The sequence below is a fragment of the Mastomys coucha genome, unplaced genomic scaffold, assembly GCF_008632895.1.
Source record: "Mastomys coucha isolate ucsf_1 unplaced genomic scaffold, UCSF_Mcou_1 pScaffold9, whole genome shotgun sequence".
In the NCBI taxonomy this organism is placed as follows: Eukaryota; Metazoa; Chordata; class Mammalia; order Rodentia; family Muridae; genus Mastomys; species Mastomys coucha.
In genome coordinates this window covers 87006554-87024867 of record NW_022196915.1, presented here as the reverse complement: position 1 = coordinate 87024867, position 18314 = coordinate 87006554, and the positions used below count along the sequence as shown (strand labels likewise).

Genomic DNA, 18314 nt, shown 5'->3' with positions numbered 1-18314 from the left:
TTTTTTTTTTTTGAAGGATCACTTCACCACACACAAACACCCAAAGGTTTGACAAGACCAATTCCTGAGCTAAGGAATTGTCCTCAGCAGGACAGTATGTGCTGGGTTCCGTCATCAGCACATGTGTTCATGGGGGGGGGGGGGTTGCACACTTGCACTTGAGCACGCGTGCACGCACGCACGCACGCACGCACGCACATATACACACACACACATTAACTTCTGCTTCCAAATTATCACTACTGACCCCTGCACACTTCTCTTCATTGGTCCTCAAGACCAAAACAACAGCACCGGAACTTTTTGGCACACAAGGACAACGAGTCTCAGAAAGGAGAACACAGTGTAGAGACTTCTAGTAGACAGACAGTGGATGAAGCAGAGGGACTGGCTGGGCGGAATGGCGTTTGTACTATAGATCAGGAGAGCTGATCCTACCGAGGTTGGGAATGCAAGTGCTTCCAGGAAAGACTCAAATGCAGAGACCAAGCTGGTCCTTCTAGAGCTTAGCTGGCTACACGGAAGACAAGACACGGGACAAAACTTACTGGCAAAGAGGCTTGCAAGTTAGAGGCCAAGGTTGAAAGGAAAATGAAAACAACACAGCTAAGTACAACAGATAATGCAGAAATGGCGGAAATGGTATAGAAATCACTGGACGCTACTACTACTGGAATGGCAATCATAACAAAGGAAAAGGCTAGGAAATGGAAACTTTGAAAAATGGCGTGAGAGATGCGCATTGTCTACCTGATGTTATCAAGCCCCTGACAATGGAAACACCTTATGAAAAGCAGGAACACATCCAACTAGAAGCATTCCTGATTCCCTGACAAATCGCAGGGGCTTTGGGGAACGTTCTTTATGGTACTGGCAAGATTTCCTCATGGTCCTTCAAGTCGGGGCCCTTGAAGGCCTGGACATGCCCCAAGCAAGAGATGCTTGACAAGCTTTTAGTCACAGGCCAAATGCTGAGACACTCACCACATCTTAAGTTTGTGCCCCCCCAACAGCCCACCTAAGCTGCAAGTTTCCCCAAAAGTGCTTAGCTTTACAAAGTACTTTAACATCACACTGGGCATCCTAAGAAGCAAGGGTTGCCGTTAGTAAACTGGATATGGAAACCTGAATTTGAAGGGACTTGGCAATCATGGAAGAGCCAGAAGAACATCTGGAAATTATTAAGCCAAGAGGAGTCATTTCCTTACATAAAGAGGATTACTGTAAATGGCAGTGTGGCTGTCAACCACATTCTTCTACCAGACCGAAGTCCACATTTCAAGAGTATCAGCTACTTGGCAAGTTGTACCTTTCAGGTCTGACGAGCACTTTCCAAGTCTAAAAATGTCTGCAGATTGGCTTAAAAACAGACAGTTGTATAAACTTTCTCCTTTGAATAAAATACCTAAAAATGCACTTCCCTTTCTTCAGGAACTATAAAAGTGTCTTCTTTTCTAAACCGGCTCATTTTTAGAAGAACATCATAAAGCGTCCTTCTTGGAAAAGAACTGGCAACTGTCTTTTCCAGACTGAATACAGCAGATGAGGTAAATTAACAGGATGAGTGTCTCAAACATGCATGCACATAAGAGGTAACTTAGAGGAAGAAAAAGGCACATAAGAAAAAAAACAAAACAAAGAATAGCTGAGACAGACATATAAATGCCTGTAGAAAGACATTCAAAATAATGTATTTGAAAAAAAAATTTAATGCATGAATGCATACACCCAGTTCATCATACTTGATGCCAGTTAAGAAGAAAGGAACACTGAATATAAGAACATATAAAAGCATTTCCAGAAAGATAAATGTGGAATTGATTTCCTCCACTATAAACAGTCCCCCGTAAGCTAACTAGCCTGACATTTTTTTATATAAGTCAGTTAATGTGTGTTAGGAATCATTTTTAAAACTTTTTTCAGATTTATTGATTTTTATTTGTGTTTATGAGTATTTGGGCTGCATGTATGTCTGTGCACCACGCACCTACAGCACAAAAGGAGGCTAGAAGAAGGGCCTGAGATCTCTTGCAACTCTGGTCACCTACGGTTGTGAGCCACCATTTGGGCTGGGATCAAACCCAATTCTCTCCAAGCTTGTTAACATTCATCTTAACTCTCAATTTGTCTAGATTTAAATCATCATTAAAATATGTGTCTAGGTGTGTCCAGAAAGAGTTAAACCTTTAAAAGGGAGGCCAGGTATATGTGTGTGTATGGGAGGTGCAACCTGGTCTACATGAGTTCCAGGACAGCCAGGACTAACCAGAGGAACCATGTCTTGTAAAACCAAAGAAAGGGGAGGAAGAGGAGAAGGAAGAAGAGAAGGAGGAGGAGGCTGGAGAGATGCCTGAGAGGTTAAGTGCACTGGCTGCACTGAGTTTAATTCCTAGCAACCACATGGTAGCTTCTAACCACCTATAATGAAATCTGGTGCCCTCTTCTGGTGTACAGGCATGCATGTAGGCAGAACACTATATACATCATAATTAAATAAATCTTTAAAAATGAAGAAGAGGGCTGGAGAGATGGCTCAGCAGTTAAGAGCACTGACTGCTCTTCCAGAGGTCCTGAGTTCAAGTCCCAGCAACCACATGGTGGCTCACAACCACCTATAATGAGATCCAATGCACTCTTCTAGTATGTCTGAAGACAGCTACAGTGTCTTTATATAAATATAAATAAATAAATAAATAAATAAATAAATAAATATAAAAAATAAATAAGTCTTTTAACAAAATGATGAAGAATGAAAAGGATGAAGAAGAGAAGGAGGAAAAGAAGGAAAAAGACCGTTCTGAACGTGGGCAGTAATATTCACAGGACCCAAGATTCTATGAAAGCAGAAAGTGAGGCGAACACCAGCATTCATCTTTCTCTGCTTCCCGGTTGTAGAAGAAATGCAACCAGCTACCTACCTCACAATGATACCACCATGGCACACTGTAGCCAAAAATGAGCAATTCCTTAAGTGGCTTTGGTCATGTGTCTCGTAACAGTAGCACGAGGAGTGAGTAAACGCAGCAAGAAAGAACTGGTAGTAGACCATGCAGCAAGAAAGAGCTGGTAGTAGACAGACCACTTCAGAATGAATGGCTAGTCAGGATGGGGAGGCAGAGAAAGAATCAAAAGCAACATCCATCTGCAGTGCTCTTGCACAGTTTGTCCTTTAAATCCTTAAGGTAGATGGATATTCTATTGCAGTTTTAAGAAACTGGACTGAGGAGACATCAGTAGATAAAATGTTTGCTGTGAGGACCAGAGTTCATATCCCCAGAACCCACATCAAAGTCAGACAGGCATGGCAGCAACCTGCAATCTCAGCATTTTCCTTCACCCCTATGGCAGCTCACAACCCCAGTTCCAGGGGATCTGACACACTCACACCAATACAGATTTAAAAATAAAATTAAATAGAAGTTTTTAAAAAGAATCGTCCCTTTGATTCATTGTTCAAGGCTTGGTGCCCACCTGGAGACACTATTTAGGGAAAGTTTTGGACACCTTAAGGCCGTGACTGGAAGAGGTAAGCTGGGGGTGTAGGGTTCCCTTGAGGTGTGTGTCTTATAATAAGTGTCCCATTCAAGCTGCTCTGCTCTGCTACATGACTCCTGCCATGATATTCCAATTCACCCCCAGAAGCAACAGAGTCATAGGATGACCTTGAACCTTTGACCTTCTGCTTCCGCCTCCCGAGGGCAGTTTTCCTCACTCTGGGGACAGGTGTGCTGGGCAAGCATGCTACCAACTGATCTACATATTCATATCCACAAATGAAGTGTTTTCCTGTTGTTAAATTAAGCTCCAGTTGAGAAATAAAATAATTAATCAAGATAGTGACACATACAGGAGCAGTCAATAACATGGCAGGATGTGTGCATGCCAACACTGCAGGTGCTGCTACCAAAGACACCAGAAAGCAGGTGGGCAAGAGAAGAGGAGAAAATGCAGAATAACAAAATAGACAAGAGCCTCGAACTTTCTAGTAGGTGAAGCTAAAGTCAAATACGGCTTCTATCAGCTGAGAGCCCAATTCTTTCAGCATGTGCTATATGAGGTTTTTGGAAAAGAAGCTCAGGATCTCTGAGCCTCTCTCCTCTCCTCGCCTATTTAAAAAGAAGCTATAGTGACAGCAAGCACCCTTTCATTTATGTCACAGTTTGGAAGAATAACAAAAAGGCAAGATGAGAGTCAGTGTGTACCAACGCAGACTCACACAAGAATCTTTATCCAGATTTCCCTTCCCTTTACTCCTGAACAAAGCTCCTTTGAAATCTGCCAGGCTTGGTTGTATGCAGTCTTTCAGAACACAATTCCTCTAAAATGCATATAAAGTGTAGCACTACCAAAACGCAGGGAGTCGTGGTGTGTGCATTGGAACAGGAGGGAGACCGTTTGCCACTCTCGTTATTATCTACCTTTCCAAAAGGAATCTTGAGGTGCGCGGCCCGAGGTAGCACTGAACTTGCAATCTTTCTGTCTCTACTTCCCGATGACTGGGATTGCAGGCATGCATCACCAAGAAGGGTATCATTTCTTTTATCTCTAGATACGGTGAAGGCACCTTCTGCCCCTCGGTGTGGTGGTTGGAATAATGGTCCCCAATAGGCTAATATATTTTGAATAGTTAGTCCACAGTTGGAGAAACTGTTTGGTAAGGATTAGAAGGTATGGCCTTGTTAGAGACGTATCTGGGGGCGGGGTGGGTGGGGAGGACCCAGGTCATTCCCAGTTAGCTTTTTCTACTCTGCCTTCTACTTGTGGATAAGGATGTAAGGGTACTGCTTCACCAGTACCACGCTTGCCTGCCTGCTGCCGATGGACTCACCCTCTGAACTGTAAGCCCCAGTAAACTTTCTCCTATAAGTTGCATATGGTGATGTGTCTGTTTTCGGCAATAGAAAAGTAACTAAAACAGGCTGCCATCACGAAACCTGGAATCAGTGAGAGCTTTTGCATAGATTCCCACGGTCTCGTGGTGATGGTCTGTCACCAGCATAGGGTGTCGGCCAAGAAGACTCGCCTTCACCCTGCACATTTTCTTCAGTGTTTTCCTTACTGTGCCTTTGGGGACATGTTTAGAATCGACTGAGCGGAGTCAATTTTTCATGGTTTGAACTTGCTTTCTAACAAGCACACCTAGAACTTGCTCAATCTTGAGCTGAGAAGAAAAAAAAAAAACTAAATCCCAACATGACAAAGTTAACTTCTCCTGTTGAGTGAAGCCGAGCCAAGAAGTCAGTTACATCACAGGCTAAAAAGATTTAAGTATTAAACATTAAAAGACATGCATTCTTTAATCTACTTGCTTGCCCAGAAAATACTTACGGAGTACATATTAAATACCTAGCACTATTTGGAACTTGAAAGAGAAATGAGTCCTTATACATAAGACATTAATGTTCTAGAGAATAATACAATATAAAGTACAAAACCAAGTCCTGGTGAGAGTCATGAACATACCAGCATGGAGTGAGGGAAAGATATGAGAACGTAACATTCACCGAGAGAGGCAGGTGTCCTCCGGAAGAAACAGACCCTAAGCTAACAGCCTTCTTTGCACACTTGAGAAAGAGTAGGAAGAAACTCTGGAGGAGGTTGGAAGGATTGAGTGAGGCAGGAGGAAGTGAATGGATCATGGGGGGCCCTGGAGCCCCTGCTTTCTGGAAGGATTAAGTGAGGCAGGAGGAAGTGAATGGATCATGTGGGGTCCTGGAGGCCCTGCTTTCGAAGCTGGGAATTAGAGTTGGGCTGTAGCAGGCACAGAGGGCAGGTGCTTGCCCAGTGTGAATGAAGCCTGATGGATGCTGTCCATCAGCTGACAAGTTTCTCCCCATCAAGAAATTGATCAGACACCAAGTCAAAAAGTAAAGACGCCGGGTCTACTCTTTTTGATTTCTTTTTCTTCTTTTTTATATGAAATAAAACTTTAAGCTCTCATGAGAAAAAATATGACAAAGCCAAAGTTTACTATGAGGTTGGAAGCAGTTGTATAATTTGAAGTATGATCAACTACCAACATATAAGATGCGCAAATGTAGGTTATATGCCAACACTTTCAAGAGATTTCATATCAGATATATTAGATATGACTTAATATCATACTCTAGCTCAACGTCACCATATAAAAATGATCCCAGAATTTCTCTCTGTCTCTCCCCTGTCTCTGTCTCTGTCTGTCTCTCTCTTTCTCTCATACACACACACACACACACACACACACACACACACACACATAAGGATGAACCAGATTATTTAACAGGTAGAGCTACCTGCCACTAAGCCTGACAACGTGAGCTCAATCCCTAGAACCCACCTGTCAAAGAGAACTGTCTCCTGAAATCTGACTTCCACATGCACATCCAGACACATTCGCACATGCACACAGAAGCACATGCTAACACACACACATACACCCAAATGCATGCACATATATATGCACATGGACACATGCACACATACACATACACACTCACACACATGTACACATGTGAAAACACACACTAGCACACATGTGCACACATATACACACAGGAACCCACACAGACCTCATACACAAACACACATGCACACAAATGCACATGCATGCATATATACATAAAACCAATAAACAAGTATCTGGGCTTTTTAAAGACATTAAAAATAGGTGAGTACTTGCTGGGAAGGAGCATTTCAGTGGCGGGAAAAGGGTGAGAGGATTAAGAGGGTAACAACCAAAATGCATTAGATGCATATAGAAAACTGTCAAAGAAGAAGATAGGTAGGTAGGTAGCTAGGTAGATAGATAGATAGATAGATAGATAGATAGATAGATAGATAGATAGATAGATAGATAAGATAGATAGATAAGATAGATAGATAAGATAGATAGATAGTTGCACATTCTCCTTTTGGGCTGGAGAGATGGCTCAGCACTTAAGAATGAGTACTGGTCCTGCAAAAGACCATAGTGCAGTGGCGAGCATCCATGTGATCTGCTCACAACTCCCTCCAACTCCAGACCTGGTGCTCCCTTCTGGTCTCCACTGTCATCTACACTCACGTGCACAACTTGCACTCAAAAGTAAGCAGAGGTGTTCCCACCAGTGACAATTAGTGCTGTATGCTGTGATGGCCCTCAAACTACCTCATTGAGACCAGCAAACTTTTACACACTCTGCCCAGTAACCCTAGACAGGACTTTTCTAAGCTCTCCCTTCTCTACAGTGCTTGAAGACAAAGATAACATCCTGGGACTATGTACCATTATCAAGAGACACCTAAGCCCTGGGCTGAACATGCTGTGCCCAGGGATGGGAACCAGTCTCCCGGTATGCTGTCTGTGGTATTGTATAATCTCTGAGAAGGTTGTCGGTTTGGCTGCTGTGATTCATCTCTAGGCTTCCTATTAGCTTCATCTCTTTAGCCAAGGAGCGATTGGCTAAGTCACTCTGGTTCGCTGTTCTGCAGATATGACAGCTATTATCCTTATTAAGCTTCAGTACATCAAACATGCTCTTACAGAAGCACACCCAATAATTACCTTCGGAAACTGGAGAGTAAGCACAACTAGCCCTAATTTATCATTTCTTCAGGCTCCAACACACTCTAGATAGGTAACAGGCTTAAGATCTAAACACAACAATTAAATAAGCCACCCTCTGACTGGACGCAAACATTCATTCATCAAACATTTGGGATCTGTCTGTCCAGAACTTGTAAGGCAAGACAACAACACTGACATGTCAAGTCTGAACGTGCTTTGGGTATCCAGGGGAAGAGGCTGTGCAAGGAGTGTCAGAGCTCACTGAGTTGATCTAAAACCTCCCTGCTGCATACGCTGGAAAGGACAATGCCTCACATGGCTTAGGAGCACACAGACATGAAGCTGTCCTTCCTTTACCATGAAGGCTGAAGAATGCCACCAGCTGTGATTCACCAGTTGTGACATAAGGCAACTCTCCTGTCTTGGCTTCACTCCTCACTAGAGAAAACCCAGGGCGTCAACTATGACATAAACGGTTAAGATAACCAAGGTTCTGAGAAAAGGGACATCTACTCATCTGCTTACTTAGAGGAAAGGAGTCAACACTGACGTCTAACCTTGACCAAAGTATCTGAATCCGTCATGGGTAGCAAACTCACTTCCAGCTGGCGCTCATCAATCACCTTTTGACCCAAGGGGTCTACTCTCCAGCTGATGTTGTTACATCGAAAGTACAGGTTGTCCTTTCCATTACTTTATGAACACATCCACTTGTAGATTTTAGTCCACCCACAGAAGAATCTGGGACGAATGTGCTGGGGCCCTCCCACTTCCTCAGAACGTGAGCTTGTTGCTTAGGCTTCCTTAGTCAGGCGATTCTGGTTACATTGCTGCCCTAGTTCCTATTTGAGAATCTGTTCCCTACCCAACAAAGAATTTTAGGAATTCCTGGCCTGGCACCACCCCTCTCTTTCCTAGAAACTTTGTTTGTTGTTTGTAACTTGTTTGTTTTCCCAGAGTCAGGGTTTCTGTGTAACCTTGGTTATCCTGGAATTCACTCTGTAGGTCAGGCTGACCTCAAACTCACAGACATCTGCCTGCCTCTGCCTCCTAAGTGCTGGGATTAAAAGCATGCAGCACCACCACCACCTGGCTTCTGGGAATTTTTTTTATTTGCCAAACAGATACTTTGTTGAAGACAGAGTAGAATGTCATACAACAAAGGAGAGGGAGAGGGGAACATATAACTAGAAGTTTCTTGGCTATTCAAACACAGAAATCTATGCAGCTAGAAGTCTTCCAAAGACAGCTCACCAGAGAGGTGGAGCCCGCCGGGTGTTTCTGGAACTTTCCTGAGTGGGAAAAGTCTATACTCCACACATTGACTGATGTGCTCCAGATGCATTACAGAGCTCCCACAGGTCTGCACTCAAAATCTATGTGTTCCATTGTATACACAACATTGTCTCAGAAAGAGCACTGCTATAAGCCATGCCTTGAAGTTACATTGCATGCAAAGCTCATGTGTTTAAACGCTGCCATGCCCTAGCCCAATAGACCAGTGTATGATTGTCTCAAAGGCTGCCCTGTCAGACTCAGTAGGCCCACGTGGGCTGTCCCTTAGTGCCATCACACACTGTGTAAGTGGCTTTACAGCAGTGACCTGGACACACTGTTAATGCACAGGTCTCACATGGCATGCCTCTCTGGAAAGATTCAGGAAGGGACTAGACTTATCGACTGAAATAATCACAATGGCCAGTGCCAGGAATATAGTAGGCATCTAGGCCACGTTTCCTGGATGACTTAGTGTAAGACTCTCTGAAAGAAACCATCAAGCAGAAGACAGGGAGCAGACCAATGTGTCTGTGATGAGGAGCAGGGGCTGGGCCAAGAAGCCATACTGAATGAATCCACAACCTACACACATGCAGATGACATCCAGGCCTACAGTGAGTCCTCACAGAATGACTGCAACAAGGTCTACCCAACTCGCTGCTGGGAGAAGTGAGTTCTGGTCATTAAAGCTCAACATTTTAAATCTGCTACAGTTGTAGCCTTGGTATTATGCTTGTGCTCGGCAAGCATGTCCAGACACCATGCCAAATACTCAAGAGAAGAATACTTTCGTCTCTGATGGCAGACAGTAAGAAGAGGGGCTTGATCTCCAAGAGAAAAAGGAAGAAATGGCAGAAGTGAAAGTCTAACTGAAGAGACTTTACATAAGGGTGATCTAACCTAAGTAGGAAGAAACACAGAGTTCCTCAGTAACAGGCTGGTCCATCGCTGCCAGTGTGGAAGGGACTGTACTGTATGCATAGGGAGGAGATGCAGCCATTCTTAGGGAGCACAAATGCTTCTCAGTTAATATCTCCTTTAACTGTACAAACACCATGAGCTTGATAGGAGAAAACTGCACGAGTAGTTAGGGGAAAAAATGACAGAAAAATAAGTAAGTAGGGCAGGACCTGATGGCACAGGACAAGGAATGATATGGTAAGGATTGTGGTCTTTAAAATTGTTTCACTAAACACATTTATATAAATGAAAATAAATCATTTTCATCTGGCTTCCCAGAAAATAAGGAATTATTAAGATCAGGCTTATATTTGGAGAAAGTTTCTGTAAAACAGCTAGTATAAGAACTGCCTATATGATTTTTTATTCTTTTTTATTGTGTATATGCATGAGTATGCATGTGTGTATACATGTGTGCATTCTTTTAATGTATGTATGTGTATATATGTATACATGTGTATGTATGTATGCATTCTTTTCAATATGTGTATGCACATGTGTATGTGTGTGCATCCTTTTTAATGTATGCATGTGTATGTGTGTGCATGTATGTATGTGTATGCACCTGTGTATAAGTGTGTGCCTTTTTAACGTGTATGTACATGTGTATATGTGTATATGCATGTATGTGCATTCTTTTTAATGTGTGTGCATGTATATATGTATGTACATGTGTGTGTGCATTCTTTTTAATGTGTGTGTACATGTGTGTAAGTGTATACATGTGTTTGTGTGTGCATGTGTGCATGGGGTGGGAGGCACATCCATTGTCACACAGGTGGCCAGAAAAGTGTACTGGATCCCCTGGGACTAGAGCTATAGGTGGTTGTGATCTGAGTCCCATATTTAGGTGCTCTAACTGAGCAGTGACAAATGGAGTGTTGAGTTAAGTGGCTTTTATGGTAATCTATTGTACTGGCTGGTTTTGTGTCAACTTGACACAAGCTGAAGTTATCACAGAGAAAGGAGCTTCAGTTGAGGAAATGCCACCATTAGATCCAACTGTACGGCATTTTCTTAATTAGTGATCAAGAAGGGAGGGGCCCTTGTGGGTGGTGCCATCCCTAGGCTGGTAGTCTTGGGTTCTATAAGAGAGCAGGCTGAGCAAGCCAGGGGAAGCAAGCCAGTAAGGAACATCCCTCCATGGCCTCTGCATCAGTTCTTGCTTCCTGACCTGCTTGAGTTCCAGTCCTGACTTCCTTTGATGATAAACAGCAATGTGGAAGTAAGCTGAGTAAATCCTTTCCTCCCCAACTTGCTTCTTGGTCATGATGTATGTGCAGGAATAAGACAGCCATATAGATCAAAAGAAGTGGGGACTGTTCCACCAACCATGAGTATTTATTTATATTTATAGAGACTGAAAGGAAATAATAACCGAGGAAATCGAAGTGAAGAACAGCTACAGCTCTACTGGCTATACCTGACATTGTCTTATTTGAACATGATTTGAACTGTAGGCTGTTCGTGACTGACTATTTGTTACAAGTATACTCCACTTACATATTTCATTAAGTTCACTATACCAAAAAACTTTACAGTTCAACTTGGCAATTGAATGACATGTATTGCCAGATGGTGGTGGGGCATGCCTTTAATTCTAGCACTTGGAAGGCAGAAATCGGTAGGTGGATCTGTGAGTTCAGGGCCAGCCTGGTCTACAGAGTTAGTTCCAGGACAGTGAATGCTGCATGGAGAAACCCTATCATGAAAAAACAAAAAACAAAAAACAAACAAACAAACAAACAAAAAAACCAAGAAGAAGAAGGAGGAGGAGGAAGAGGATGAAGGGGAGGAGGAGGAGGGGGAAGAGGAGGAAGGAAAGAACAAAGGAAGGAAGGAAGGAAGGAAGGAAGAAAGAAAGAAAGAAAGAAGGAAAGAAGGAAAGGAAAGAAGGAAAGAAGGAAAGAAAAGAGAGAAAAGAAAGAGAAAATTACATGTATCACCAAATATGGTTCAATGAATTTAGAAACATTTTCAAATGAATATTTGTCACTCTGCATTCAAAGCAACAGCACACATCCAAGAGTGTTCTTTTGCCCTATAGACTACACTGGTGTGCAGTGAGCATTCAGTATCTTACAGACCTGAGGTCCACAGTCGCGGTTAGAAAGGGTACAGTTTAGCGAGAACGAGGGGTAGAATTGTGCTTATACCAGGGGTGGACCCAGAAAGTACAATTGTTTGAAACCACAGGGTTCTTTACATCTCTAAACTCCTTCAGCACAGAGGCAAACCAAACAGGCCTAATGACAGAACATCTTTGAAGGGTAAAACTTAGGACAAGTGGAGGACCAGACCAATGGGAAATAAACAAGGACCCAGGACTCTTATTCTGGTGCCAGACTTGGCAATGTACTCACACTGGCACCCTTCGGTGCTTTGACAGGATGACAGTGATACTGAAAGACTCAGACCCAGAGATAGCAGGAAGGGTGGGGGAGCAGGGAAGCAGTGAATCAAGTGAGCCTACTCAGTGCCAGCCATAAACACAGCTCTGCTTAAGTCGCATACCTAGAGAGCAAAGAGAACTCACAGCCTGGAAACCAGTGATCAAGCTGTGAACAGCATCCCTGGTTTTTAATCTCATCAGTACTTTATCTGTTTAAGTTAAGGGTTTGTCCCTAAGCAGACAGAGGAAACTATTAGGTATAGGAAATTAAAAGGTACAGCAGAGGCGAACTAAAATTAGTGAGTCTAGGCTGTGTTTTCAACCACTCCATCATCTACTCCATGACCTTGCTAGGAGGGCTTTGCCTGCAAACCACTGCTCACTCTGTTTTCAACCAATGTTTAATCATAAACTAGCCCTGCTACATTATTAATATTCCAAACAACATTTCCACCTAGATAATCATCTGATGTCATTCTGTTGCAATATCTTAAAGGGATACAGCAAAAAAATATAGTTCCATATAAAACTTTAGATGAAGATTTAGACAGCAGGCTATACTCTATACAATCGTACATGTCATAGCACCTATACCTACCTGTATACATGAGATAAATGAATCAGAAGCCATGTAAGAAAACCCACAGAAAGAACAAAGAAGAGAATATTAACAAACAAGAGAACTTATGATAGTATCTCATCCACGGTCCAAAATGCTTCAGAAAATACCCTGAAATTAACACTTCATCTTCAGACTAAGGGTTCTCGAAAGCAATAGGCTGTGGCAATGAAATCAGACACCCTGCTTCTTCGGTCAAAGGAATATCTTAAATATGTGCCTTAGTCAAAAAAAAACAAAGCAAGCAAACAAAGAAAAAACCCTAAGGAGAGAACCAACTAGCGTGACTTCAAATGCCCAAAGTCCTCCTAAAGAACAGACGATACAAATTTTAAATAAGAATATGAGGCCAGGCATGATGCTGAACACCTTTAGTCCAAGCACTCTAGAACCAGAACAGGCGAACCAAGAGTTCAAAGCCAGCCTGGTCTACATAATGAGTTCCATGATATCTAGGGCTACCATGTCTCAAAATAAATAAACAAATATGAATACAAAGCCCATTCAAATATCTTCAAAAACACTTAACAGTAGTGCAACTAGTGTGAGGAGTAAAAAAATTTAATTGCCAGGCAATGGTGGCGCATGCCTTTAATCCCAGCACTTGGTAGGCAGAGGCAGGTGGATTTCTGAGTTAGAGGTCAGCCTGCTCTACAGAGTGAGTTCCAGGACAGCCAGGGATACACAGAGAAACACCCTGTCTCAAAAAAACAGAAAAAAAAAAACATTTAATTTCAATTTCTGTAACTATATTAAAGGGATCTCACAGTCGATTTGGAAACTCTGTATTCTTCATAGATAAGGAACATATCAAGTTGTCAAACCATTGCTGCTAAGCCTTTCCCCAGGCTGTGACCGAGAGCAAAGATGCACACACATAATGATTATATTTTAGACCAACAAACTTGCAAGGAGTTCATAGTATGCAAATTGTTTACAGAACTCTTACACAACTGTAAGCATGCTAAGACATACAAGTAGCACTGACTTTCTTAAGATCCAGATACTAACCACCGGGTATGAAAAGAATGATACGCACAGTTTCAGAAACAAGCATAAGCCTTACAAACACCAACACCACCCAGGAGCTGTGAATGACCCCAAAGTGCCAATGCCACCCAGAAGCTGGGTGTGAATGGAACCCCACCCCACCCACAGCCCTTCCATCCCCCACACTCAAATGAAAAAAGCGAATGGGGAGTCCAGCTTGCTTTCTGAAATCATACAGAGCAAAAACCACTAGTGGAAAATCACAGGTGAAGCCTTGGCTTTTCCAGGTTTATGAATGAACAAAGTTATTTCTCTTAACTCCCTTGCTGGGCTTTTTCCACTCTCATTTCCATTCTGAATACAGTGTTTGTAACTTCTCCCAGCCTTCTAGACGCTCCTTCCCATCGCTCCAAGTCACCTTGGCACAGCTCAAGATTTCAGCCTAGAAAAGCACCAAAAGTGAGCCTCTGGGACATTTCTACAGTCTACAAAGTGAAGTCACCAACATCGCATAGCCTCATACTAAACAGAAGTGTAACATTTAACATTTATTATTTATATTTTTTCCTCATAAGTACATGTTTTTAAAATGTGTGCGTGTGTGTGTGTGTGTGTGTGTGTGTGTGTGTGTTTGTAGGTATGTATGTGAATGTGGATTCCGATGGGGGTGGAGGTGTATACTTGGATGCCACCATTTTGGCTAAGTCACACTGGATATTTCTGCCTCAGCAGCCCTGCCTGTCCTGGATTTGTAGTGGCTTTTTTTCCAAGGGTGCTAGGACCCAAATTCGGGTCCTCAAGCTAGTGAAACCGTACATGTGTTTCTTTAAAACATAAAATAAAATGACTTAAAAAAAAATAGCTTCCCTTATATTCTTGGTAGCCTAATTTGAATTTTTAGATATACTGAGGGGCTGCAGGTGTGATTCAGGAGTAGCTTGCTCTTATCTAGCATGCCCCAGGCCCTGAATTAAATTCCTAGCTGTTGGATAAAGCAGCATGTGGCACCAATAACTCCAAAATGACATCAATGCTGGTGTGGGCAACAATTTTGTAACGAGCAGTTATTCTGAATCCCACTTTGGGAAGTATTCTTTTGACCCATCTGGAAAGTCACCTCATGAGTTTAGAGTTGTAACTCGATACTAGAGCCCAGGGGTGGGGTGCCTTGAGTTCAATCACAAGCACACACGTGCACACCCTACCTCCCAGGTGGTCAACAACGGAATAAAACAGGCTAGTCCGAAGGCGACCATGTAGAGACTATCTCTCCTTCATGAGAATAAAAGGAGCCTGGCAGCGGTGTCTCACGCCTTTAATCCCAGCACTTGGGAGGCAGAGGCAGGTGATTTCTGAGTTAGAGGCCAGCCTGGTCTACAGAGTGAGTTCCAGGACAGCCAGGGCTACACAGAGTAACCCTGTCTCGGAAAACCAAAAACCAAAAACCAAAAACAAACAAAAACAAAACAAAAAAGAAAAGAAAAAAAGAAAGGAGAACAAAAGGAACAGAAGATCTTGTCAGTGAGGCACAGCTGGAAGAATAACAAGCCGTCCATAAAGGAGGCTAGGATATTTTAGTTTCTCAACCTGAGAGGAAGAGAGGGGGAGAGATGGCAGCCCCCAACTCTGGTTCACACTGCATACTGAATACAATGGTTATCCAGGTGCAGGCATCTGCATCCCAAAGAAATGCGCCCAACGTCCCCAGCCTAGCTCTGTGTCCCGCTTATTGGGAAGTGCAGTACCCAAACCTAGTGGACGGGCGCTGGGAGATCTGCAAGAAATTCGTCTGAGGAGGGCTAGGCATAAGGAGACTAGAAAGGGAAATTTTGCACTGTACCCAAAACTGCCTCTTTACTCAGCCTAGGTCACCGGACTTAAGCTCAGATTGGCTGGAGACCCAAGAAGACTCCGGCACGGGAAGCGCAAATTCATCTGCAAAGAACTGTAAAAGACACTCACCTCCACCCATCTCTGAGCCTCCGCGAAGGCAACCGAGCAATCGGCCTCGGCGTCCTCCATCCCTTCCATGACTAGGGCAAGAGAAGGAGAAAGCAGCTCAGTGGGTGCGCGCCGGGACCCAGAGCTCCCACGCGTCCCCCGCCTTTCGTAGCGAGGTGCAGTTTAAGTTCAAGAACCTAGTAGAACTTGCAGGAGTTGCTGTCTCGATACTCCAGAAATCGGCTCAAGTCCAGCCTGACTGGAGCAGGAGGAGGTGAAGAGGCCACTGGAAGCGGTGTGCAGAGGGAGCCGGGACTCCTGGGAACTTCAAAAGTCGCAAGCGCTGTCACCGCCCTCGACAGTAGCCCCGCCCCGGCCCACCCCCTACGGGCCGGTCCCGGCTTCCGTCCTTGCCCCTCGCCAGGGTCCTTGCAGCCACTTCTCTGGTCAGAATTATCTGGGCGGGGAGATGCGCCCCAGCCCGCATCCTTCCCGCCTCTCCCCCGCCTTCCCTGTCCGGGGCTCTCGGGAGGCGGCGCCCCTTCTGCCTGCGGCCTGACATACCAGGAATAGCTGCACACAATTGCACCTTTCCGGGCCAAGAAACTTCCCCCGCGGGGACGCGGAGCCGCCAGGCCTCCCCGCCACTACCCTCCGGCTCCACGGAGCCCGCTGACCCGTCTCAGATGCTGCGCGGTCCCCGTCACCGCCCCGGCTTCCGGCCGCAGGTGAGGGGACCGGCCTGGGCACTGGCGGCTGGTCCCCTAGTCTGTGCTGGCGTAGCTCCTCCCCGATCACAGGTGGGTCGGTTGGGAAGACCCGAGGCTTCATTTCCCCTCTCGCCACAAGGGGTTCGGTGAACCGAAAGAACTTGGCTTTTCTCCCACCTCGCCAGCCTGCTTGGCCCAGTTCTGGACATTGACCCACCCTGCCCCGGAGAGTCAAAACCAGTACCCTTCGTGGTGTGGCAACGGTGACACGTTATTCAGTGTGAGCAGAGGACCTGAGTAGGTGCTCGGGGCCAGGCCGGCATGGTGCACAGGTGGTCCAATGACTGTGACCTCTCCAAGGCGACTCTGGGGACTCTCTCCGGGCTCCAACCAGGGTACCCAGAACTTCACCTAGGGAAGAAGATAAAATCAGCCTTCTTTTCTGGAGGAGAAGCAACCTTTCATTCTTTTTTTTTTTTTTCTTTTTTTTCCCTGATTGGTTGTTGACTTTATGTGTGTGTGATTAAAAAAAAAATTTTTCAGATGTAAGGCAGAGCCTAGCTTCTGTGCTTAACGATCATTATTAGCACCTGAAGTTATCTCACTAAAGAGAAGTTTAAAGTCAGATACATTTCACCCCTAAATATTCCAGGATACAGTTCGTCTTTGAAGAACACTATCCTGCATTATTATAGACATTTTCACGTGTAACTAAGTAAAGCCAATAAAATTGCTAATTCATAATCAACCCAGGCTCAGATTTCCCCATCATGCCAAAACAGTCGCTTGCAGCTGACTTACCTAGATCTAGAGGCAATCAGAGAATCTGCATTCCATTTGATTGCAGATTTTTTACCCTAGAAGGGCCTCCTTCTGAAGCCCCTTCTTCCTTTTTTGGAATGGCATTGTGTGTTGAAAGAAACAGGCTGCCTTCTGGATTTGTCTTATGGCTTCTTTGTGGTGTCTTCAACATATTTCTCTCTCGGTACTTCCTGCCTCCTGGACGTTAGATCTAAAGGCTGGATTGGAACCCATTTGCTCTTACGAATGAAGACCATCTGGATCGGGGTGATGGTTTCTGTTTATCCCGAAGCCTTAGTTTTGTTCAGTCCTTTTTTATTGGCACCGGCTGTAATCACTGGGTCTGTTTAGAAGAGCTGGCTGACAAGCATCAGGGATTGTTCTTGCTATGGCGGGAGGCCATTGACTGGACCATCTCTGCCTGCTGCCTACACTCTTATTAGGCCAAATCCAAGAAGAGAGTGGGATGGTTAAAGAAAACAGGAAGATGTTTCTCTCCTTTTCTCTATCGCAGAACTGCTCTGTCTTTAGTGAGCATGAAGTAAAAACTTAGTATAATGCTAAACAGCTTCATTTAAAGGAGCGAGATGGGTTGATGTTTTGAGACAAGCCCTCATTAGTGTTGCCTATAAGGGCCTCGGAATAAATGCCAATCCCCCTACCTTGGTTGGCCACTCCAGTGCTGAAATTACAAGTGTGAGCCACCACCCTGATAAAAACACAAAATATCATACTGAAATACACAGAAACACCAGAGTTTCTATATAACCAGTGTAGTGCAAGGAGATTCTTAGGATCACTATCTAAGCACATGCTAGCGGACGCACCTCCTGTGGTGAAGATGGTTTGAATGAGAAATGCCCACTCTAGACTCAAGTCCTTGAACACTTGGTCCCCAGCTGTTTGGAGAGGTTCCGGAGGTGCAAGCTTGCTGGGGAAGTAGTCACTGGGAACTGCCGTTGGGTGTTTACAGCTTCACCTTGCTTCCAGCTTGCTCTCTTTGTTTTCTGGGTGTGACTGGAAATTCCCTAATGCAGAATAAACTCTTCCATGAGTTGCTTTAGTCATGGCAGTTTTCTCACACCATGCTGTAAGTAA

General features: G+C 44.2%; 1 protein-coding gene across 14 annotated transcripts in view; it reads right to left on the bottom strand.

The window, feature by feature from the left end:
* The window catches only part of Lmo7 (LIM domain 7), a 195364-nt gene extending 177479 nt beyond the window's left edge, over positions 1-17885 (bottom strand). For 12 of the 14 annotated variants that reach the window (XM_031363015.1, XM_031363018.1, XM_031363020.1 and 9 more), the window contains exon 1: positions 15727-16030. In XM_031363015.1, coding sequence (XP_031218875.1) covers positions 15727-15795 — 69 coding nt within the window. In that variant the 5' untranslated portion in view covers positions 15796-16030. Of the gene's footprint in view, positions 1-15726; positions 16031-16659; positions 16827-17216 lie in introns of those variants that run through there. The other 2 variants (XM_031363014.1, XM_031363031.1) reach the window with 2 other exon arrangements.
* Between the last annotated feature and the right edge of the window lie 429 nt (positions 17886-18314).